The 26,352-nt window shown below is 39.1% G+C and overlaps 1 protein-coding gene across 6 annotated transcripts in view; it reads left to right on the plus strand.

The window, feature by feature from the left end:
* Positions 1-26,352, plus strand: part of ANKRD44 (ankyrin repeat domain 44) — a 305,459-nt gene that overhangs the window by 192,714 nt on the left and 86,393 nt on the right. For all 6 annotated transcript variants that reach the window (XM_065930903.1, XM_065930904.1, XM_065930905.1 and 3 more), the window contains exons 9-10: positions 8,728-8,806; positions 18,986-19,100. In XM_065930903.1, coding sequence (XP_065786975.1) covers positions 8,728-8,806; positions 18,986-19,100 — 194 coding nt within the window. The remainder of the gene's footprint in view (positions 1-8,727; positions 8,807-18,985; positions 19,101-26,352) is intronic.

The following is a 26,352-nucleotide window of genomic DNA, read 5'->3' on the forward strand; positions in this document are numbered from 1 at the left end:
CCTGACTCTCGCTGCCTTATCTTGTCCTGCCACACTGTGGAATCTTATGCAGGAGTGCTGGTACCAGGGACTCAGATTCTAGCTACGTGACCTTGGGAGCTTAGTGAGTTTACGAGTAAACGCTGGGTCTCAGGCGTGTTGACTTGGCCCAGATTCCAATACTGAAGTGAATGTTGAACTGATAGAGCAGAGGTCCTGAGAATAAAAGGAAGCCTAACCTAATGAGATTAGTTATGTTCCCAACCCATGTGACCCTCCAAGAAGTTTCACAGATACTTTCCTGGAGTACACCCCAGAGAGTAGCTGCCATTATACGATACTAATCTGATTTTAATGGTAATTCCTTCACTCAGCGAACTGACCGATGACCCCCTAGTGTCCTCTGTTTGATACTGGGTGTATACTCCGAGGTGCCCTTAAGGAATTTACAGTATGGCAAGGAGATAATGTACTCAGATAATCATGAGGCAAGACAGAATGCCATGAGAGGCGTGAGGGATTAATTAAATGCTGCAAGCCATGAGGAGGAAGTGTTGACTTGCTTTTTGCTTGGACATCAAAACTGGAGATTGCTGTTGAGCTGAAGATTGGTATCAGTTGAGATGAGGAGAGATAGAATTTGAGAGAGGACATTCCATATGGAAAGAATGGCATTAGCAAAGGGTTTGAGAGGTGTCAGTAGGTAACCTTTAGATAACTGTTAGTTCACTCACTCTGACAGATAACCAAGAGGAACATCTGTAGGCAGCTTTCAGGATCCAGGTTACATTACTTGGATGCATTCAGATTGTAGCAGAATATCCTGACTTATCCCAAGTGACCTTGTTCTCATCCTCAGCTCTCCTTCTCCCAAACACACAGGAATCCTAAAGCAAAGGCCCAGTGTATTCTGTCTCTGCTTTTGAAAAACGGCAATTTCCAGGATTTAATTTCAAGAATATTGGATCATTTTATTTTAATGATCTTCTCTATTCACTATTAAAATCCTTTTATGTTTTTTCATTTAATTTATAATAGTGGGGAAATATGAGACAAATTTTCAGAATAGTAGTTTATTGTGATTGAGCAGGCTGCAAATCATTTGAAAGAAAGGAGTCAGGAACAAGCCAAAATGTGACCTAAGCAAGAATGAGCACTTATCTACTGGCCAAAGAGTTTGGGTTTCTATAAGCTATAGAAGCCACTAATCATTGTGGAGGTCACATGATCAGAACTGAGGCTTAGGAACGGTAATCTGGTCACAGAACACTAGAGACAGAAAACATAAAAGGAAAAAATGTATATATGTATATATGACTACATATAGATTTTTAACTTTTATATAACAGAACAACAACAAAAGAGAAGCAAAAACCTTAACATAAAATTAAAAGGAGAACAACTCGGAAATTTTTCTGCAATATACATGATAAGAAAGATTTAACATATTTAATATATAAGAGCTCATAAAAATCAATAATAAAACACCTGACAATTTACTAGAAAATATGGACAAAGGCAGATCACAAAAGAGAGGATACAGTATCCATTAAATTTATGAAAAAATGTTCAGTATCACCAGTCACTAGAAATATGCAAACTAATACTTTTATAATACTAGTACATTAATATTTGTCTTTAAAATTGGCAATGTAATCAATGAAATATTAAAATGTAAGATCATTAAGTAAGTATGATCCAGTTTTTGAATTTCAGAAAGTGTGCATCTATGTATGTGCATAGGAAGAAAGTAATATATGACGAGATCAGGCGCATTCAGGGTGGTATGGCCGTAGACAAAAGTAATATATGAAATACATATCAATATCCTGGAGCAACAGTTATCACTCCAGAAAGGCAAAATTATGATTTGGGTTTTTTAGTTCGTTTTCAATATTGTTTTAATCATATTGTGATGCAATGAACATGTGTTATTTTCATATCCAAAAGAATAAAAAGCTATTTTCATTTAAAAAAATGTTCAGATATAGTGGACCTAGGGAGGTGACAAGTAGAGGATAACCAGAAGCCAATAGAACGGGTCTAGATAAAAGGATAAGAGATAATAAGGACAGGGAATGGGGACAGTCGACAGAGGGAGAGGCTTTGCAGAGAGGAAATCAATGGGATTTGGTTGGACAGCAGATGGAAGAGAATTGAAATCTGGCTAAGGAGAGGTAGGTAATACAGCATAATGATTCAGTGTCCAGTTCTGAGGCTAGACTGCCTAGAATCTCACCCTGATCTTGACTTTTAATAAATATATAGTCATAAACAACTTCTCCATGTATCTCAGTTTATCTGTAAAATTAGGGAAACAATAGTATCTTCTAAATGGAACTGTTGTGAGGTTTAAATTTATCTCACATAAATTACTTGGAACAATGCTGGTCATATAGGAAATACTCCATAAATGTTCTTTTAAATTTATTTATTTTTAATTAGAGAATAATTGCTTTACAATATTGTATTGGTTTCTGCCATATATCAACATGAATCAGCCACAGGTATAGGTATATCCCCTCCCTCTCATAAATGATTATTGTTATTAAGAAGGATGTCAGGAGAAAGAGTAGGCATAGGAGGTAAAACTAGTGAGTTTAGTTCTTGGGCAGCTGATTCTTAGCCTTTGATACGGCCAGTACAAGAAAAGCAGTGGAGAATAGAAGGAAATGCATAGGTTGCCTCATTCGCGCGGGAGTGATTGATACTGGGAACCGGGAGAAAAGGCTGGGATCTCCTAGGGAGGGAGTGCATCACAGCTCGAGTGGAGAAGGGGATGTGGGTCTCCAGTAACTCTGCTCTCAGGATCAGCAGGAGGAGGAAGAGCTAGAGAAAGAGATGAGAAAGGAGAGAAGGTAGGAGAAGGAAACAGGAGAAGTGGTGTCCTTGTGAAGGTAGAATGTAGGCGGAAATGAAAAAGTAAACGAGATGAAAAGAATTTCAGAGTTCTAGATCTTGTAAAGGGGCCCCATCCAAGGTCCTATGTGGAGGTGAGATGCAGGTCTTTAGGGGCAACCAAGAGACCGAGGTGGGGGAAAGAGCCAGCACAGGTTAAAGTCCTAGAGGACGGTGGTGAGAGGACAGGAGGCAGACAGGTGGTCACCCACCAGTGTCCCCGAGACTTGGAGCACTGCTCTTGCCTTTCTGGTGCCTAAGGGACATACTGTGGCTCCTCCAAAGGAATGAATACTATTGAAGGTAAAGTATCTCTCTTCACCAGCCTCACTTAATTGATTCACAGGGTTATCTGATGCTCTCCATTGCCTCTGTAAAACATGCCAACTGATGTTTTCAGTGTGGCTGATACTGAAGCTGGAAGGCCACTTTCTCCCACACATACCTACTTCTCCCAGATAACTGATTAGTGGCCGGTTCAGATTGGATAAGGGATTTCAACTAAGTATAGTGCCTTGGTTTATGGCAGCCTTTTCTTCTCCCTCACAAAATGGACATGGAAAGCATAGCTGCTTTAATAGTTAATTTTTCCTATAGATGCTAATTATCAATAGAGTATAAGAGGCACCATTAAAAAGTCTGAGACTTGTGTTTATGTATTATCTAATCTGTGTAAATGGGATTTTGAATCAAATCTAGCCTTCTCCCTCAGCCTCCCTTCATCTTCTCTATCAATGTACGAATTCTCTTGACCCTTTATTAGTTATTCCAGATTCTCTCTGGATGCATGGATCGTCTAATGTTTCCATGGAGCCATTCAGTCTGAGTGGCAGTTGTTATCTCTCTGCACCACATTGCTCTTGGATTTTGAAAGTGTTTGTAGATTGCAAGACAATTTGTATTTGTTTAGATTTGTCAAAGTTTGAAGAAAATAGCATATTGGAATGTAGCCAGTTCCTATTCACATGTTCACTTTGTTTTCCTCTGTCCTCCCAAAACATTAAGAGTGTCATCTTGATGAGAAATTTCAAGATGATGGAGATGAGAGAAAGGCTGTGTGTCCTGCATGCATTTTAAAGCCCCTCATTTTGCTTAAATTGACCATGGCCCTGTCTTTGATTTTGAATATAGTGATGTCAGAAAGCTTAATTATTATATAATAATAGACACACTACTTTATACAATAAGCTGTTGAATGTTTACTTGTTTTTTGCAAATAGGAAGAGCATGAGAAAATATGAAATAATTTCTCTTCTCTAGTAGCGACCACATTGTTATTTCTATAGCATCTCAAGGCTCTTTTCAGAAGCTTTCAAACTAAGCTTTAAAGAAGATAGTTACATATGGCTACACTGGATATGACTTAGAAAGATAGGTTCAGAAATGACCGTTGCCAGGTTGCCTACCTTCTGGTCACTAACATTCCACCGGCCTGTGGTCTCAATTCTTTTCTGCCCACGGGCCCTTAGATCACTTAACTTAAAGCCCATCACAGTTTACTAAAGCAGACCATCTCTCTTCTTTCTGTGTACTAGGACCAAATTTTATTCTATAATTGCATTGCAGAGGTTGAAGATGAAATCGGAATAGGCAAGAGTAAGTGCTAATAGCGACATGTCCCTTGGAACTTGGGAGAGCAAGTGAGCCAAGCAGGGAGGTGAATGTCTGAGGCAGTCTCCCGCTTTTGAACCAGTAAAATCTTGACCATATATAGCTTTTTGCAAACCAAGGTATTAGATTGCTCTTCCATTGAGTTAGGAAGCCCTTTTGGGTTTCTGACTATATCTGATGCCCCCTCCCCCACTGACCTTAGCGTTATCCTGTTGAACAAGAGTCCCCAACCTCCGGATCTAATACCTGGTGATCTGAGGTGGAGCTGATGTAATAATAATAGAAATGAAGTGCACAATAAATGTAATGTGCTTGGATTGTCCCCAAACCTTTCCCACCCCCACCCCGGTCCCTGGAAAAATTGCCTTCTATGGAATCGGTGCCTGGTGCCAGAAAGGTTGGGAACTGCAGCTCAGAGGCATCATTGTCCTCCACTGAGCTGCGTGACAATGCGGGTGCTGCGCCCTGGAGAACCTGTGCCTTCAGGTTCCTGGGGAGCAGCTGTGTGTTTAAGTTCAGAGAAGGTTTGCGGGAGGATGAAGACGGAAGGCAGGGCCTCCCAGGTGGCTAGTAGGAAAGAATCCTCCTGCCAATATAGGGGCCACAGGAGACATAGGTTCAATCCCTGGGTTGGGAACATGCCTTGGAGGATGAAATGGCAGCCTGCTCCAGTATCATTGCCTGAAGAATCCAATGGACAGGGGAGCCCGGCAGGCTGCAATTCACGAAGTCTCAAAGAATCGGACACAACTGAGCCCACGAAGAGAGAAGGCGTTAGAAGTGGAAGAAAAAAATGAATGGATTTCTGAGGATATTGGTCAAGAAAATTGAAATGCTCCATTTAGTTCAAGGATTAATCTTTCTTGGGTGATGGTGAATACTGCCCTGAAAGGGTACTGATATTTGTCATCAAGTATTCTTAGTCCTCACTGGTTTTGCTTCATGACCCATGGCAGAATCATAAGTTAAGTCAATAGGTAACAAAATTTTCCATGCCCTAAATCTGGTAGGGAAATGCACCTAGAATTTGTAAGGAGACTAGAAATGAAGAAATATTTTTCTAAAAGCAAAGCTTAGAATAAGTGGGAGAATTGAACATTCCTTCTCCTTTGAGAATTCAAGGAATGTTTTATATCTGTCTGAAGTTCTAGGAGCAGCAGCAGCAAAGGAAAACCCATCACCCCCACCCCTGTGTGAAACATTTCTCAGGCGGACAGTGAAACTCAGTAGGATCTCTAGCCTCAACCTGAATATTCTTAATTCTCACTTGTAAAAGCTAAATAAAAAGTACTAGTTTTTTGACCTTCATTGGTTTTCAATGACTTCTTGAAATGAGTTCCTCTTCTACCTATAGCATATAAACAAAGCTGCCCCACAATGACTGCTATGACACTCTTAATGCTCAACCTCTTGCCACCCATATCCCTCTCTCTCAGAAAAAAAAGAATCAACTAAGAACTGGCCTTAGTAGCAGATGAGCTCAGGCAAAGATCTTCAAGAATAGATCTGAAGCAAACATCACCGTTGACCATATTGCCGTTGTTTTAATTTTACCTAAAATGGGCATCTCTGCCCCTTTACCAAAGGCACAGTCACTCCAAGGGGAAAGGGTGTGGTCTTCACTCTCTCCGTAGTGGGGAAAGCTTTGTAAGCTGTGCTCCCTGGGGCTCTCTGACTGCAGCTTAGCAGCCTCCAGGTTAGTGGTGACTGCTAGCCTTTCAGCTCTTTCCTAGGCATGGAAAACTCTTGCTTAAATATTGATAAAGGTATTATCTAAACACTGAAGTATTTATGGCTTTATGTATATTTAACTAAATGCTAATTAGTTATATTTTCATCTTAAATTTAAGAGAAGATACTGGAGCAAAATTTAAAGAAATAGCACCACCTAGGGACAAATGAATGTCAACTCTGCAATTTCTGTTTTCTCTCTCAAGAGTCTTGGACTGTCATCACTTTTTTGTTGGAGGGAAATATGTCTTAAATCCTCATTCCTAAGTGGTTCCCAGACTTTTGAGTGTTTCGAATTGTCTGCATTTCTCCCATCTAAGGTGCAGACTCTGTAATCAGATAGCTTTTAGGATCTCTCCTCCATTGTATATTTTGTGGTTGGTGATGGCATCGTATTCTTATTTTTCGGTTAATGCTCCTTTCCCCCCAAAAATATTATTTCAGTAATTTTCAAGTTTGCTTCCATCTTCCTTTACTTTCTAAATCTTTTCCATTCAGGCTATAATCATACAAGATTAACACAGAGAAAAGATCCTATTTCTATTTTTCCCCATCAACCTGAGAATCTTCCACTATAATGATGATTTATTTCACTCAATATGCAGTTACCAAAAGAGTTGGGGTTCCCTGGGGTCTCAACTGATAAAGAATCTGCCTGCAATGCAGGAGACTGCCTGCAATATAGGAGACGTGAGTTCAATCCCTGGGTTGGGAAGATCCCCTGGAGAAGGAAATGGCAACACCCACCCCACCCACCCTCCGCCCCATATTCTTGCCTGAAAAATCGCATGGACAGAGGAGCCAGGCAGGGCTGCAGTCCGTGGGGTCTCAGTGAGTCAGACAGGACTGAGCGCAGTGCTCCAGAAGAGTCGGGACTGACTTAGTGAGCACACAGCAGCAGCAGCTTTGACTAGCTTCCCTTGGCATAGGTTATACGTAGCTCCTCTTCAGTCTAGACTTACGGGATACATAATAAAAATTCTTCTGTTCAACCTTGTGGTTTTATAAGCTATTCCAGTCCACAGTCAAAAGCAGCTGCTCCTAAACTTTAGTGTGCTGTGAAAGTTAGAAATGAAATCGGTTCTGATTCTGTAAATCTGAGCTAGGACCCAGGATTCACATTCCTACCAAGAACCCTGAATGATTCCTAGTCTGTGGTTCACTATTTGAAATATTTAAGTGATTATTTGCTTTCCATTGTAGCATTTTTAAAAGAATCATTTTAAAACACAAGTATATGAGTTTCATCACAAAAATGAACTTGTGCTTTTAAAATCTTGTATTTTAAGCTCAGGAGTAGGAAAACATTTCTTCTGAGACTTAGAAAAATAGCAGTTACATAAATTTATTTTTGGTTTTAAAAATAATATCTGAATCAAAGAATACATAGTATATTCTCTCAGTTGGGGATACTTTGTGTCTAAAGTAACTAATATTTTCATGGGTATTACTGTTTTTAGAAAATTCTATAAACAAATACTACTTAATTAAAAGTGTAGAACTTTGGTATTTGGTGCAGTGCTGACTAGTGGGTAGACTCTGTACATTTTCCATGTTTTGCCTTAACCTATATCAGAGAATGCCGTCATAACTTGAGTGATAAAGAGGTGGTGTATAAATTCAGCACATTTCCAGCTGATCATTAAAATGGCAATTTGCTAAACTACTGCATATCTTAATCCTATAATTTCTAATGAGTTAAGTGGAGTAAATGTTTCTTTATTGCGATAATAAAAAGAAGTGTTTTCTTTTCCCTCTTTGGAATTAAAATGTAGATAATGGTGGAGGATTTCAGGTCAGTTTTGAAAGTTGCAATGATTTATAGCAGTTTAGTCATCTTTAGGACAAAGAGGACCAAACAAGTTAATACATCATTTGTCTTTTTTTAATTTACAGCAGACAAGAGTTGAAAAAACACTATAATAAACTATAATGGAAAAGATATGAAAAAGATATATGTATACATATTCACTTTGATGTACACTGGAAACTAACACAACATTGTATATTAACTACACTTCAATTTTTCTTAAAGTTGAAAAAAAAAAAACCTCCTTGAAGGAAACATTTATTAGTAGACCACAGGAGATGAAAAAACATTTCAGATGATTTCCTCAGTGTAAACCAGGGTAGTTTAAAAATTGCCAGTGTAACTAAAAATTCTGCAGTTCTTCTCTAGAATAATTTCCATTTCTCCAAACTTCTTTAAAATGTGGTGTTATGTATAACATAAACAGTAAGAATCTACTATATAGCATAGAGAACTCTATTCAATATCTTATAACAACACATAATGGAAATGAATCTGAAAAAGAACACATATACTGAGTCATGTTGCTGAATACCTGAAACCAACACAACACTGTAAATGAACTGTACTTAATTTTAAAAAAAAATGTGATGTCAGATAGAAACCTGCAATATCATATGCACTCTGTTGGGAATTGCGGAATGTTTCAGATTGGTGTTACTTGCCCATTGTTTTTTTCTCTCTCTCTCAATTTTTAGAGCAAAGATGGTAAAAGTCCGCTTCACATGACAGCCGTCCACGGAAGGTTCACACGGTCGCAGACCCTCATTCAGAATGGTAAGAGAGATTCTGCTACTGTGTCGTTACTGGAACAGTTTCTTGGTGTGACTTGAGTTTGGCTGTCAGTTATTTGAATATGAAATACAATGCTCTGTTAGTGTTTATTAAGCTTGGATTTATACTATCCTTTGATGAACTTGGCTAAAAGCTCCTTATCAGACAGGTCATCTGATAAGGAGGAAAAAGGGCTTAGGAAAAAGGGCATAGAACCATAAGTTTCATAGTCAATTCCTATTCAAAGAACATGTGAGTTTTGAAACTGGAAATGATTTATAGGCTTAAGATCCTGCATGTTCTACTCATAAACTAGTAAAGATAAGTATCAGGCATTTTCTAACAGCAAAGTTGAATTATTTTTAAATTTTCAAACCCACCATAGTTTTATAAGTTAAAACTCATTAAGCTACTTGGTCAAAGGTAAGAAAAATGAGATGACTCAACAGAAAAGCAGGTACATACATGATATAAAGGATCATAAAATCACAGGCTTGACAGAGACCTTGGAAAGTCACAGAATCTTGTAATGTTCCAGACTTACAATAAAGGTGTTTGAACCATTGGGTTGTCTCTGCAGTCAAAATACTAAGGGAGTGTCACTTCATGTCATGATTCATGTTCCTATTAGAGGGTAATGGCCAGAATCTGGGAGTGCACTGACTTTGCTAGCACAACTTCTGTTATCTTAGCTAATCTTGAAGACACTTGGAAAAAAAAAACAAAACAGGTTTAGTTCAGATTTTTGCTGACATTTCACATAAATTCAGCAGTTCCTAAACTATCTTTAGTTGACCCACATTTCTAGATCTCAAAACTAAGACATTAGTCAGTTTCTTAGACCCATCTTCCTGTCATCTGTAAGAATATTGAATGGCATACACTTGAAGCATTAGTGGTATTATCAGGAAGATCCCCTGCAGGAGGACACGACAACCGACTCCAGTATTCTTGCCTGGAGAATCCCCATGGACAAAGGAACCTGGCGGGCTACAGTCCACAGGGTCTCGAAGAGTCAGACATGCCTGAAGTGACTTAGCATGCACAAGTTAAGTCTTAGGCACTGAAGTCATTTGACACTATGCAGAGAAATTATGCTGAGGAAGCAAAATATCTGCAGTGAGGCACAGGAAATTTAGAAGCACTTCAGTGAAACTATAGAAGAAAAGCAATCCCAGCAAATTTCCAGTGAACAAATACAGGTAATTGAAAATTAACTGCACAACACCTATTAATTCTAGTTTGAAATACATGGTATGCCTTTAACATTCACTTTACTGAAAAACCATTTTGTTTTGTTTCTCTCTAAATAAAGGGAGGTGGGGACGGCCCCTGGCATCTCTCCTTTGCACACTTTCCTCATCCCACTCTTGTAGAAGGAAATGGCGGGCCACTCCAGTACTCTTGCCTGGGAAATCCCGTGGACATAAGAGCCTGGCAGGCTGCAGTCAGTCCATGGGGTCACGAAAGAGTTGGACACGACTCAGCAACTAAACAACAACGACTCATCCCACTGTATTTCTCAATTGTTTTTCAGAAACAGTGTCCACTGCCTTAAAAATAAACAAAACCAGGGAGCTATTTGGTATCCAATTCGAAAAATTTAATGTGACTATAATCACTGGGCTTTAGCTTGATGGCATTAAAAAGCCTTGTTGCCTGTTGAAGCAGTTTTAGGCACTAGAGACCAGACCCGAGAAGGAGCAGCTTTTCACCCTGTAAGCGCTGCCTTCCTACAGGTCTGTCTCTGTGGGCCAGACCTGTGTCCTGCTAATGTGCTTAAAGCAGTCTTGGGGCGGCCGCTGGCTGCTTTGATCTCTTCACAAACCATCCCTGTGAACTTAAACTTCCGCGCCCTCTCTACTAGAATTCTTGCTAGACTTTTGAGTGGGGATGAGACCTGGAAAAGACCCTATGTCTTGTCCTCTGTGATCAAGGAACTTGTCTCAGAGCCTATTCTTGGCTGGCCTGGCATCTTGCTTTGTGGGTTGAGTGGAGTCCAGGGTCCTAAAATACTGAAAATATAGTGGCTATAGTATATAACTTCTTATATATAATGATAATGGTTGCATGTTCTTCACATTGTGCCAGGCACTTGACTAAGCACTCCACATAAATCCTTCCAACCACCCCCATGAGAAAGAGGTGCTATTATTGTCTCCATTTCAAACATGGAGAAACTGAGGCAGAGAGGTTGTCACTTTTGTTGGGACACCTGGCACATGTGTTGAGGAACAGAGATTAGAACTCAGGAAGACTAACATGAACTCTCAAACACTCACTTATAAATGTGTTATCTGGATGAACAATGACATGTTAAAATTTTTTTTAAAATTTGAATTCTATTTAAGAGTTGCTTGTATTTGGCATGGAGTCATCCCTATAAAAGGATAAATGGCATTCTCTTCTCTCAGCCAACAATTCTTTGCATTTGTTACACATGTGAGAACTGTGAGTTCTTCCATTTGACATTAAAAAAAAGCCCTTAGGGACAAGAACAGGAAGCTCTTTTCTTTCCTCCTCTTTGTTGGTTTCCTTTTGGGGAAAGTCCAGAGACTCACACCCCCAGGGCCTGGTGTCCATCCTCCAGAGCGGACCCCTACGCGGCAGGACCCTGAATGCCCATCCCCCGTGGGGGCATCACTTGGTCCTGAGACCTGCTGAGGGACATGCTTGGTGTTTGTTTTGTTAAATTGCTCTGATAATATGGACTTTTTGTAGCATTTCTCTGCTTCTCTGATTGCTCTCTAGTCAGGGCTATTGGTCTTTATAATACCTTCCCCACCCGCCCCCCCAATCATTCAGTTCTGGTAAGGTGATCACTTTTAAAAACTCTTTTTTAAGTTAATAAATAAAGAGTGCCTCTGCTGTTCAGTCATATTGTTTGTTATCTGAAGCTGCATTGTCAGAACCAGAGAGGGAAAGAATTAAATGAAGACATAATTTGACATCAGAAGGCATTTGATCCAGCCATTTGCACAAGCAGCTGCCTTAGATGCTGCCCAGCAGGTTACAAAAGTTCAAAATGATGCTTTTTTTTTTCATAGAAGCTTTAAAAATAAATAGAGTTTGAAAAGGAGGAGCCAAGGGATAGGTTAGGATGATTCATTGTGAGATTTTTTGTATTTGGGCTCATAGCCCTTCCAAGGCAGCTTAATAAGATGACTATTCTTGTTTGTGCAATGAAAAGCTAATTTCAGATGAATGCTTGGATAATGCTGCATAAATCATCTCTTCCTATATGCTCTGCCTGTGCCTAAACCCACAAATGTTTATTTTCCTCACTAATTATCAATGCTGGATTACCAACATTTAACTTGCAACTTTCAAATAAAGAGTAAAGATATTTGAATTCTAAGCAACTGTTAAAGATTTTCAAATGAAAATGGATAGCTTTGGGAGTGACCATAAAATAGAAATTCATTTATCTAGAGGTCCTAAACATATTTCTGAATAACAAATAGTCTCTATTTTCCTACTAAGTTATGATGTTTTCCAGAAATATATTTTAAAGGACAATTAAAGATAATTACCCATATTTTTACAGTTTTAAATTAACTTATGAAATGGTAGTGACAGCAAAGAAACTTTATCAGCTCAAATCCCCTAGACCATCCTTTCCAGTATTTTTCACTTTTCTCTTTTCCTGTCTTATTTTTGAAATATTTGAGGCTGATGAACATGGAGCCCTTAACACTTGGCTCAGAAGGACATGAGCAATGTAGTGTTTGTCCAGGACAAAGATTTTTTTGAGGTTCCACTTTTCGATCAGCTCCGTAGGTGGACCTTTTAGGCTGACCACTGTGGGCACCTCTCACATGGGTACCTGTATCCTGGATTGCTCTGAGGTATCCATGGAGACCAAGTGACTGCCTGTCCCCAGGGCATAAAAATGATCTAAATTGGATGCTTCTAAATTTAAATTATTGTCAGCTATTTCTTGAGTCCCTAAAAGTTTGCAGTAGAGATCAAACCAGTCAATCGTAAAGGAAATCAACCCTGAATATTCTTTGGAAGGACTGATGCTGAAGCTCCAATACTTTGTCTACCGGATTGGAAGAACTGACTCATTTGGGAAAAACCCTGATGCTGGAAAAAATTGAAGGCAGGAGGAGAAAGGGATGACAGAGAATGAGATGGTTGGATGGTATCACTGACTCGATGGACATGGGTTTGAGCAAGCTCTAGGAATTGGTGATGGATAGGGAAGCCTGGAGTACTGCAGTCCATGGGATCGCAGAGAGTCTGACACGACTGAGCGACTGAACTGAAAAATCTGCAGTAACTAATTTTGTGTTATTATTTTTCTTGATTGTAGCCTGCTAGGCTCTTTAGTCCATGAAATTCTCCAGGCAAGAAACCTGAAGTGGATTTCCATTTCCTTCTCCAATAAAATGAACACATGCTCACTACAGAGTAAATTTAAATTATTAAAGAGATCCCCATCAAAGTGTCTCCTTAATCCCACCCAATAATTTCTATTGACAATTTGATGAAACGTCCAGATTTTTTACATGTATTTAAAAATGTACATATAAAGATATGTAATTACTTTTATGGAAATGATCATAGTCTATATATTTGAGCAACTGGTTTTAAAAATCAATACTTTGCTGCAGAGACAAAGATTTGAGGAAAGATCAGCATTTCTACTCAAGCTGCCATTTATGTTTCTCTGTCACAAAGTCAAAAAGGGATTATTGTTTTGTGAACAGCTATTAAGTTGCAAAATCCAAATGTGTACATTTATTGGCACATGCTGAAGTCTTGGCTGTGAAGTGAAACATCCTAAATCCTGTGTAAACGGATGTACTGATTGGAGTTTTTTTAAACATCTTCCCCTTCTACAAAGGCCACACATATTTGTAATTATTTCACTTTTTAGGAAAGAATCTCATTCAGTAACTCTGATTTACCAACATACCTGGCTAGAAAGAATATTGCTTGTTGGAAATAAATCTTAGGGGATTGGTGGTCATAGTAGGATTCATTAGAAGGAAGGGCCTTGCAGCTGTTATTTGAAGATTTTATAATGGTCATATCATAAGAGATAGTGTTGTGGCCTGGGAGTTAGTGTTCTTTCCTTAGATCTGAAAAGACTTGCAATGGCTTCTTTTTGGTTCTCACATATACTGCTAACGGGAGTACAAGTGGGCACAGACTTTCTCAGAAGCAATTTCCCAGTGTCCATCAAGGGCCGTAAAAATACTCATACTTCCAATCTAGTAGTACTGCTTCTGAAAACGCTGCTGGAGGAGATAATCTAAAATGTGGATAAAATTATGTATAATTATGTTCATTCCTGTGTTTTTCCTGGTGGCAAAATTGGGCATAGCCTAAATGCCTTGTAATTGGGGCCTTTCTAAGTAAATTCTCTAAATACTGATATCATGGAGATTTGCAGTTATTTTAATGAAACAAATTAATAACATGGGAAGTGTTTGTGATGTAATATTAAGGGGGAAGTCAGGATACAAAACTCTTTGTATTCTATGATCTTAACCATAGGAAATGTCTTCACACATAAATGCACATACACACAAACAACTGAAAGGAAATATCCAGAATATTAATACTGATTACCTCAAAATAATCAGTGAATTTATAGATGCCTTCTGTTTTCTTTTTTGTATTTTACAGCATCTTCTAAATTTTCTACAATGAGAAAATTACTTTCTCAGTAATATTATTTAAAGTAAATGTTTAATATCTTTTTAGATCTAAGCCATTTATAGAATATTTACATTTCTCAGGATTTTGTATTTCTTATTCTGGAATGTATAAATGTGTATGTATAGTTTAGATACATAACCAAACATTATAGTATTAGTATCTTAAAATGATATATTTTAGTTTTAAAACATCAGCTTAGTTTAGTTAGTTCAATATAATTGATAATGAGGTAAAGCTGAAGATTTGACCTACTCTAAAATACCTGATTGCCGGGAGAAATATCAATAACCTCAGATATGCAGATGACACCACCCTTATGGCAGAAAGTGAAGAGAACTATAGAGCCTCTTGATGAAAGTGAAAGAGGAGAGTGAAAAAGTTGGCTTAAAGCTCAACATTCAGAAAACTAAGATCATGGCATCTGGTCCCATCACTTCATGGGAAATAGATGGGGAGACAGTGGAAACAGTGTCAGACTTTATTTTTTGGGCTCCAAAATCACTGCAGATGATGACTGCAGCCATGAAATTAAAAGACGCTTACTCCTTGGAAGGAAAGTTATGACCAACCTAGATAGCATATTAAAAAGCAGAGACATTACTTTGCCAACAAAGGTCCGTCTGGTCAAGACTATGGTTTTTCCAGTGGTCATATGTGGATGTGAGAGTTGGACTGTGAGGAAAGCTGAGCGCCGAAAATGGATGCTTTTGAACTGTGGTGTTGGAGAAGACTCTTGAGAGTCCCTTGGACTGCAAGGAGATGCAAGGATCTTCATCCTAAAGGAGATCAGTCCTGGGTGTTCATTGGAAGGACTGATGCTACAGCTGAAACTCCAGTAGTTTGACCACCTCATGTGAAGAGTTGACTCGTTGGAAAAGACCCTGATGTTGGGAGGGAGTGGGGGCAGGAGGAGAAGGGGACGACAGAGGATAAGATGGCTGGATGGCATCACCGACTCGATGGGCATGAGTTTGAGTGAACTGCGGGAGTTTGTGATGGACAGGGAGGCCTGGCATGCTGCAGTTCATGGGGTCACAAAGAGTTGAACACAACTGAGCCACTGAACTGAACTGAAAATACCTGATATCTAAGAGCATGAGCTGATAATCCAATAACTTAACTGCTTTCCATAATGATGGAGAGATTTGTTTATGAGCAGGATAGTCAGGAAATGAAGTCTTAGACTAATTTATGTTTGGTGCCCCAGTATCTCAGGTGCTCTCATTGAAAGCGGACGTGCACACGGTCTTCCGTAAGCTCGAGCACACAGTGTGTGTTTTTTCTCCGTGGTATGCTCCCTGTCCTTTACTCCCTCCCCTTCCCTCTAGCTTTCCTCAGGCCCTTCCTTTATGATTGGGATATAACTTCCATGTACTATAAGAGCTCATCATTGTAAAGTGTGTGATTCATTGGATCTCAGTATCTTCACATGGCTTTTCAGTCATCACCATTGTCTAGTTCCAGAACATTTTCATCATCTGCCCCCCAGAACCTCATCCTATTTAGCAATCACTCCCCATTCCTTCCTCTCCTTAATTCCTCCTTATTCCTTGATTTTCAGACGCTCTTAAAATACTTGAAAGTTTACTTGATTATCAGTAATACATATAGCAAATATTTTCACATGTGTCAGTTTCTGTATTGCTAGGATGTGGGGAAAACTTTTTAAACCACAATGCAAAATCTAAATACAATAAAATTATAAATTATATTATATAAAACAAACTTTATAAAATAAACTTTTATAAATTATAAAACAAACTTTCAGCGTAAAACACCAAAGACAAAGAAAATCTAGGACAAAAATATTTGTAACAAGTATTACTGCTAAATGGGTAATCTCCCAACTCTTAAGAACCTTTAAAAATTAAGGAATAAAAAGATCACATACACACACACACACACAAACACACACACACACACACACTTAGAAAAATGGGCAAAAGTCATGAACAAATGGTTCATAGAAAAAGATAAACAATGGCCCTTTAGTATATGAAAACATTGTTGACTTCCTTAGCAGGAGAAATGTAAATAAAGACTACATGTGAGAAACCGGTTTTCACTCGTTCCATGGAATAGATTCAAAAGCTTGGCAAGACTGAAGAAAAAGAAACTCTTACACATTGCTCACATGAGTGCAAAGTTGTACAGCACCTAGAGAAGGATATGTGGCAAAATCTAATAAAACCATATACTCATTTCTTTGACCTAGAAATCCCCTTTCTAATAATTTATTCTGAAGATGCACTCAACAAATACAAAACAATATTTGCGTAAAGTTATTCACTGCAGCATTCCTGATAATAGCAAAATTATTTTTGCTACTTAAATGTTCATCTATACCAGACTGGTTTACTTAACTAATACATCCTTGCAATGAAAAACAAGTCATACAAAATGAGGAAGATATCCAAAGAAGTGATCTCTAGGAGTGAATTCCAGGGTACATTGTTAAGTGGGGAGGAAAAAAAGGCATGACATAAAAGAATCTGTTTAGTTTTTACGAAGAGAAATACAGAAAGCATAAATGAAAACTAGTGAAAATGATTAATTACTATAGGATGTGGTTGAAGGTGAAGTGGAAGGGATAGAAATGAGGCTTTTTAAAAGTATAGACTTTTGAAACACATGTTTTATGTATTCAATAAAGTTAAATCAGAGCCAGTAAAATATTTGAAGGCAAAATCAAATGAGTGCTAAGTCACTTCAGTCGTGTCCAACTCTGTGATACTATGAACTTTAGCCTGCCAAGCTTCTCTGTCCATGGGATTCTCCAGGCAAGAATACTGGAGTGGATTGCCATGCGCTTCTCCAGGGGGTCTTCCCCACCCAGGGATTGAACCCACGTTTCTTAGGTCTCCTGCATAGGCAAACAGTTTCTTTACCAGCAGCGCCACCTGGGAAGCCCACAGTCAAATGAGACTGTATCAAATTGATAATAGAAGCACACAGAATAAAGAATTCAGATAACTTTTGAACAGAGTGCTCCCTGTTTATGCTGAAATCATTGTGGGATACTTTGTTGGGAAAGTGGATATTCGCACAGTTTGGAAGTATCACCCACAAATTTTTTGCTAATTATTAAAAGGGAAAAGACATTTTGCAGTGGAGAGTGCGAGCAGGCATCACCTTAGCCAAGTAATCAAGCCCCCTTTTTTTAAATCGTGGTAAAATACATTTAGCATTAAATTTACCATTTAAACTATTTTTAAGTATATGGTACTGTGGCATTAAGTACATTCACATAGTTGCGCAGCCGTAACCACTATCCATTTGCAGAACTGTTTCATCTTCCCAAACTGACGGTCTGTACCCTTTGTAAGTAATTCTATTTGTATCATCCGGTAACGGACTAGCTTGATCCTATGTGTGTGCTGTGGAGATGGGATGGGAAGTGCATTTCAACTTTGGGATATTCTTGCCAAAATATTTAGCCTGAATCTGATAAGGAGGAAATAACCAGACAATACCAGAATGCACTATATCGTATATGACTCCTGGCCTAGTCTCCAAAAACATCAATAACTTGAGAGATACCTACATACATGCATAAAAGGCAGGAAGACTGTTCCAGATGATAAGAATCTAAAGAGACGTGACAACTAAATGCTGTCAGAATCTTTGATTGAATCCTGGATTTAAAAAAAACAATTATAAAGCACATTTTTGGGGGCAATTGAAATACACACTGTATGTTACACAAAATTATGGTATCTTAAATTTCTTGGGTACAATAGTTATAGTGTATGATGGTATTGTGGTTATACGGGAGACTGTCTTTGTTCTTAGAGGTGAAATCCATGATGTCTAACTCATTTCTAAATGATTCTTTAAATAAATTAATAGACTAATTGTATTCCATTTATTACATATTATATGTCTTTTCACATATATGAAAAGGGGAGAGAAAGAAAGAGACATAGTAAAATAAGAATTTGGGGAAAAGGAGGCAATATACAATAAAATAAAATGGAACTACTATATTATTAAAAGAACTGTAGGTAATTAATGTGATAGTTTTGATAAATATGGATACTTTATAGTTTATGCTTTTACTCATTTTAGTCATCATATATTAAACTAGATAATCAAACTACTTAAAATCTTTTCTTGAATTCTATTCCTTTGGTTCTTATGCTGTAGCATAAGATTTACATAGGTCTTTAATTCGGCAAGTAAAATTAAAACTGAATATGTCTTCAGAGATGCATTTTATGGAATTTGATTACATTGTTTATTTAGAGAGGGAATCTAGTTGTAAGATTTTAGATTCTTAAATAATACAATGTGGAAAGGTTTTTAAAAAGCATTTCTGATAGACTTCCTTCCCTGCAGATTTAATAATATTACAACTTTGGATGGTGACTTGTTCCCTTAAAAAGCATTCTTGTCCTTGAGAGCAGAGATGCACAGAATAGAAATGAAATCAACATTTAGTCAATGTGAGTGTATTATCTGAGTCAACATGAATCCTTACGTTATTCTGTATTAAAATATCTCTTTCAGGAGGTGAAATTGACTGTGTGGATAAGGATGGTAACACTCCTCTTCACGTGGCTGCAAGATACGGCCATGAGCTTTTGATTAACACCTTAATAACCAGCGGAGCTGACACAGCCAAGTAGGTTACAGCAAAGATACAGTGGATTAATCGCCACGTGTGGGGATACTGCCAAAGGGGTTCCGCTATGCTGTAGATAGATGCTGTTTATCCAGGTTAGGGTAGATCTGCGTCATTATGCTAAACACAGATTAAATTTGAACTAAATTAAGTGATTTTTAATGACAGTTGCAAGGAAGAACCAATTTTATTTTTTAGCTATATCAGAAAGAGGCCTATTTCAATGGTTTTAATTAAGGGAACTTGAACTTTACTCCTAAATCTCTCTTTTTTAATATTCTTCTGTTTTTTCCAATGTGCAGTGTTAATTAAGCAGGAAAAATAAAGCATAATTGGGCAAACTCAGATTTTATTCAGAGTACCATTTTGCATATGTTAATAACCCATGTTTAATGATATGGTTATACTGTGCAATTGAGTAAATCTGCCACATAGGGAAGAGGGACCTGACTTCATTTTATACTTCAATTCAACAAGAATATGTGAAGCATCTATATGAATCCATTGCAATGTTGGGTGCTGTGGGAAATTTCAGATATACGTTACCTGGTTGGTACCTTCCAGGAGCTCATAGTTTTGTTGGAGGCCCAAAATCCACTTAAGATGAAGAACCATGCAAAATCATATTTAGCAAAGCTCAAAATGAAACAGAATTTTAATGGCAAAATATTTGGTGTAGACAATAATATGCCATAGGGTATAGACAGGAAGGAGAGAGCTCAAAGGTGGCCACAGTTTTGAAGGAGAAGGTGATTTTTAGGTAGACTTTGAAGGATGGGAGTTATGTGAATAGAGCGGAGAGTGGTAGACGTCCCGAGCAGGAAGGAAAGCAGGAGCAGATACAGCTCCCTCGGAGAGGGTGGCCTAGTGGGGTGGAAGTTGGCCTGGTGGGGTGGAGGGTCTGCCAAAGGCTGCATTATATCATGGTGGGAGACCCAGCCTTTTGTGGGCGCTGGCTGGGCTCCAGTTCAAGCTGCCTCATTTGTGACCTGTGTGACCTTGAGCTTGTTGCTCAATCTGTCTGCACATTGATTTCCTCATTTGGCAAATGGGAGTAATAATAGTATCTACCATAGGTTTGTTATGAGGTTTAAAGGACTTAATTACTAGTAAAGCTCTCCGGTATGTGTTAAGATCTGTGTGTGAGTTATCTAAATGCATCTGCTAAGGTATTCAACGAGATAATCCAACTTAATAGCTCTCTGAACAGTGCCTGGCTCATAGTAAGCTATCAGTAAATGCTAACTACTAATTATTAATTTATTATGTTATTATTTATTATTGCTTCATAATATCTAGCATGTTAGGGGAGTGGAAAGAGATGAGATGGAAAGGCAGGAAGAACCACATTTCAGAGGACCTTGAACATCTTACTGAGGAGTTGGATAGCATTCTGAAGCATTCAGAAGTTGTTAAAAAATTATAACTATGTGTATGGTAGGTTGTGTCTAATGATCCCGTTTGTGTGTATGAAAGATCACTCTAGTAGCAGTCCAGACAGACTGGAAGTGATCCAGATTAGAAACGCTTGGCAGCCTCTTGCGAATGTCCAGAGAAGAAATGCGGTTCTCAAGCGAAGGACAAGACTGAGGGTGGAGAGACGCTGGCACTGACAGATACTAACAGCAAGAACAGTGGGCTGTCTCAGAAGAGAAGGGAATCAGCTTCAAGTCACAGGACCTGTTTGACTGGAAGGTTGCAAATCTAAAGCGGCAGCTCAGTTTCCTGGAAAGAGCAGTGTTCTAGGATTTCGAAGCCATTCACCAGATTCTAGAGTTCCCAAGCAGGCCTTGACAACCCGAAGTCCAAGATCTTAAATGCTAAGTGTCAGTTAAGCAGAAATAAAGTGTTTAGGCACAAACTATCTTCACCCTGTGATATGTTCGTATTTTCAGTGGTTTTTTCAGATTTGAGCTCATCTGAAAAAGAGTTTTTCAAAAAATTTGAACTTTATCCCTCATTTGAGGGATAAAGATAAATAAGGTTCAATACTTAAAATTTCTGAAAAACCACATTTAACGCAGTAAGCACAAAGTCTATTTCCTTGAGATTATTTTGCCCTCAATTTGTACAAACTCAAACTATGTGGCAAAAATGCCTTAGGAATGATGTTGTTGGTCAAGTAACATTTCTTTCTACTGACCGTACTGGGGACACTGGCCAGGGAAACATTGTCCCAGCCTCAAAGAGCCACATATGCTTCCTTCTGCACCAGCTATCTGGGGTTAAGACATGCTTCCTTCAGTAACAGTGGTTCGTTAAGGCAACAACTGTGTGTGTGTGGGTGTGTGTGTGTTTGTGTGTGTGAGTGAGTGTGCATGTTGTGTGGGGAGGGAAGTCACCTAAAGAGAAAATATCCAAGTGAAGGAACAGGAGAACTGATGATTGAATTTGCTAAAGGCTTGGGCTTCCCTGATAGCTCAGTTGGTAAAGGATCTGCCTGCAACGCAGGAGACCCCGGTTCGATTCCTGGGTCAGGGAGATCTGCTGATGAAGGGATAGGCCACCCACTCCATCATTCTTAGGCTTACCTTGTGGCTCAGCTGGTAAAAAAACTGCCTGTAGTGTGGGAGACCTGGGTTGGAAAGATCTCCTGGAGAAGGGAAAGGCTACCCACACCAGTATTCTGTCCTGGAGAATTCCATGAACTGTGTAGTCCATGGGGTCACAAAGAGTCGGACACGACTGAGCGACTTTCACTTTTCCCCAGAAAGTCACTGTTCTCTGGTCTCCTTGTGGCTTTATCTAGGGTAGCTCATTAAAGAGGAGAAAAACAGGCCTTTCCTTCTATAAATAAGTGAACAAAAAAGAGCATTTATGAAAATAACCCATTTTAATTCATAAACAATATGGCCAATGTATTTGTAAAGATCTCTTTATGACAAGTTTTATAGTCATTACTTTCTGATGAATTTATTGGCATCTTATTTTCAGGCCTTGATTAAATATTTGTTTTTTGTTTCTCTGAACTTTCAGTTTCTGCGGGGTGACTTGGTGCTTATGCAACTTTATGTGGTATCAAAGCCATTGGGTTTTTTCTTGTTTAATAAAACAAGGGTGCTTGTTTTTGGGGTGCTTGTCTCTAGGATTTTTTCGTTTGTATTCCATCTTATCAATTAAACTCTCACTGCTTTTTCTGCCTCAATTGTAGCAGAATTAGTGGTATCATAGATTTCCAGGTGACTGATTCTGATATTCTTACATTCACTATCTGCTGATGGCTTGTTACGTGTCACCCACTGTCAGGTTCTGGGGTCACAGAGCTTGCTGCCGAGGAGTTTACAGCCTGTCGAAGTGGGGAACACAAAAGTGAAAGTGTGAGTCACTCAGTCGTGTCCAACTCTTTGTGACCCCATGGACTGTATCCCACGAGGCTCCTCTGTCCATGGAATCCTTCAGGCAAGAATACTGGATTGGATTGCACTTCCTTCTCCAGAGCAAGAATTAAATAGGCAGTGACAGTCATGCATGCTAAGTTTGATGGCAGAACAACTGCCAGGTGCCACTGGAGTACAGGAGAACATACATGGGATGAAGCAGGACCAGCAAAGCTTCCCAGAAGAGGGATGGTTAACTCGTAGGACAAGCAGCAATTAGTTATGTAACTGAAAGTCTTTCAGGTCCTAAGCATCTGCTTAGATTATTTTTATTAAAATGTTTGGATATGTATAAACATAAGACTAAATAGAGACTCCCTAGGCTTTTGACTCTCATATAGCAATAAATTTTTTAAAATTACAAAATACATACAAAAAGAAACCCACAGCGTTCTCCATAACTGCACAGGACAATAGTAACAAACGCTCTTGAGTTCCTTATGCTAGGCCCCACGCTGAGAGGTTACGTTTACTGTCACAACAACCTTCTGGGGTAAGTGCCGTGATTATGGCCATCTTACAGGTGAAGTAAAGCAGGTTTAGTTAGCTTTCTGAGATCACAGAGCGGTGGGTGGAAATAGGACACCATCCTTGACCACCTGGATCTGGAGCCTCAGCTCCTAGGCGCAGGAGGCTTGCTGCCTCTCCATGTAATGGATGATGTGATTGATACTTAGCATTTTGCTCGGAATTGTGGTCCTGGTGACTAAGATGCTGAGTTTTTGGGATCCAGTACTTACCTATGGAAGTGGAGGTTTTGCAGTCACTTAAAGTGGTGGGCAGTAGACCTGTCACATGGCGCAGAAACTTTTACTCAAACTATTGCCAGTTCTGTGCACACAGGAGGCTGACTGCGCTACGTTATCATTGTCCTTCCTAGACTCAGACATTTCATTTTCTATGAAGTCCACCTTCACTCTCACTGGCGCCTGCCAACTAAAGTAGTACTACACAGCACAGCTGTGATCCTGAGCATCATGCAAATGTCAGTGCTAAAATTTTGACAGAGGTGTGTGGTGATAAGGTGGCCTTTTAGATGCACTAACATATGCTTTCATGCCATCTGTTTTAGATTCTCATCAAAAGGGAAAGACAATCTAAAATTGTCATAGAGAGTTCTTAAAAGCCCAAAGATATTCCAGCAACCCCTAGAGATGTAACGACTAGTTTGAGAAATACCATGAGAAGCAGAAGAGTTTGAGTTGTAAGAGTTTCAGGAGGAGGGCGTGCATGTGAAAACCCAGGGCTCTTCCAAGAGGAATGGACAGAAGTTCAAAGATCCTAAGAACACATCTAGGTTAAGCAGTAGTCAGATCCAGAAGGGGCTTTGTAGCCATGTTAGAGTATTTGGACTTTGATCCAAAAGGAACCCCTGAAAATGTCTGCAGGTTGTAAATAGCAGGGACCAGGCTTCTTTTTTGTCAGTCAGGCCAAGTGCCTGTAACTTAGTGGTGCATGATAAACAGTTGGAATGACATAGATTAAAATTAATAAGAGATTTATTTTATGGTTTGTTCACTTGACTTGGGCTTCCCTGGTGGCTTAGATGTTAAAGCATCTGCCTGATGCAGGAGACCTGAGTTTGACCCCTGGGTCAGAAAGATCCCCTGGAGAAGGGAATGGCTACCCACTCCAGTGTTCTTGCCTGGAGAATCCCCATGGACAGAGGAGCCTGGTGGGCTACAGGTTCATGGGGTCACAAAGAGTTGGACACAACTGAAATTACTAACACTGATAACTTGAATAAGTATCATAAAATCATTTGATGATCAAAAATCATCAGAGTTTTTGTCTCACCCACTTGGTGGGTGAAACTAAACCAATCCCACCTTTCCTGTGAGAGTTGAGAGGTGAGTATCGTAAAGGACTTTTTAAAATGGGGTGTAGTTGCTTTACAGTGTTATGTCACTTTCTGCTGTACAGTGAAGTGAATCACCTTCATGTGAACATGTAGCACTTCCCTCTTGGCCCTCCCACCCAGCCCCTGGCCCTGATCCCCAGGCCCATCCATCTAAGTCACCCGGAGCACCAAGCTGGTCTCCCTGCACTATACGAAGGTTCCCACTAGCTGTGTATTCACACATGGTAGTGAATATATGTCAGTCCCCTCTCAGCTGACCCCCGCCCCACCACCACCTCCACATGTCCATTCTCGAAGTCTGCCTCTCTGTTCCTGCCCTCCAAGTAAGGTTCATCTGTAAGAATTTGAAACACAGAAAGACCAGAAATGCCATTGGTCACACTTCATTCTTGGCTTTTAAGGAAGTAAAACCTTATTACAGCCTCAAAACTCACAGACTGCTGATTATCCAGCTAAGTGAATAGTAATTGCAAGGGAACCATGGGTCAGATATCCTATTTAACACTTTATGTACATTATCTCAATTAGTCCTTCCAATTGCTCTATAAGATTGACACCATTATTATCTTTATTTTCCAGGTGAGGGAGCCATTATGTACTTGCCAAAGTCCAAATAGCTAGCACGTGGAAAAGTTAGGACTGAAACCCAAAGGTTCTCACCCCATCACGTTAACCACAGTGTTTCTTTTAAGCATATGGCCTAAGGGAAGGTTCTAGAAAGGCGTGGATATGGAAAGGGACAGCCATGTCCTCCTGAGCCAAGGGGAAAACTTAAAAGAACTGATATTCTAATGGTGCAAAAGCCCTGTCCTCACCTCTGATGGCTCTCTGCAATTTATTCTGGCCTCATTTATTCTGAAATAACTGGGTAGGAGACCCCAGCTAACAGCTAAATTAGAAATAGCTAATACAAATGTGTTCCATTAATTTTATGACTGGTCAAATAAATGTAGCGGATTAACTGGAATTGGTCTTCCCTTTCCTGTAATTTATGCACTGTTAAGTTTAGTGTTATCTGACATCTTTATTTCTTGATCTTCCTTGATGTATACCTGATGAAGTCAGAGTGATGTTTCTCATTTGACTAGGACAGTCATATCCTAAGTTTCCTGCTAAAGGTTTTAGGATCCTTTCTTTATAAGCAGTCTTATTTCATAACAATAAAGGAGAAATTTTATTTGTAATGCGTGAATCATTTCTGAAGTGATTCAGAAATTCTGAGTTCTATTTTTATTTTCTTGCCATCTTCACCTGATACTTAGTTTTTCTGTTTGAACTGGCACATCATATTTGTTTGAATACCAGTACTAGTACTTGAGTCTAAATTAATGCATTTCCTACATTGAGGTAGTGACTTTATGTTAACTATGGAATATATCAAAGAGGATTTTTTTCATTTTTTAAAATGAAAATAAAATTTATAAAATAAATAAATGAAAATTTATTGCAGTAGAGTTGATTTACCGTGCTTTTGGTGTACAGCAGAGTGATTCAGTTGTATATATATTTTTCAGAATTTTTCCATTATAGGTTGAATATAGTTCCCTGTGCTATACAGTAGGTCCTTGTTGTTTATCTGTTTTTTAAAACTTATTTTTAACTGAAGGATGATCGGTTTACAGTACTGCGTTGGTTTCTGCCATACATCAACCTGAATCAGCCACTGGTATACATATGTCCCTCCCTCCTGGGCCTCCCTCCCACCCGCCCTCCTCCCCACCCCGCCAGGTTGTTACAGAGCCCTGGTGTGAGTTCCCTGAGTCATGCAGCCAATTCCCATTGCTTGTTTTACATATGCTGGCGCACATGCTTCCAGGCTACTCTCTCTCTTCGCCCCACCGCCACCTTCCCCCACCCACCCACGTCCATGAGTCTGTTCTCTGTGTCCGCGTCTCCATTGCTGCCCTGCAGACAGGTTCATTGGTACCATCTTTCTAGATTCTGTATATATGCGTTAATATGTGATATTTGTTTCTCTCATTGATTTACTTCACTGTGTATAATAGGGTCTAGA

Source organism: Muntiacus reevesi, chromosome 3 (assembly GCF_963930625.1).
Source record: "Muntiacus reevesi chromosome 3, mMunRee1.1, whole genome shotgun sequence".
NCBI lineage: Eukaryota > Metazoa > Chordata > Mammalia > Artiodactyla > Cervidae > Muntiacus > Muntiacus reevesi.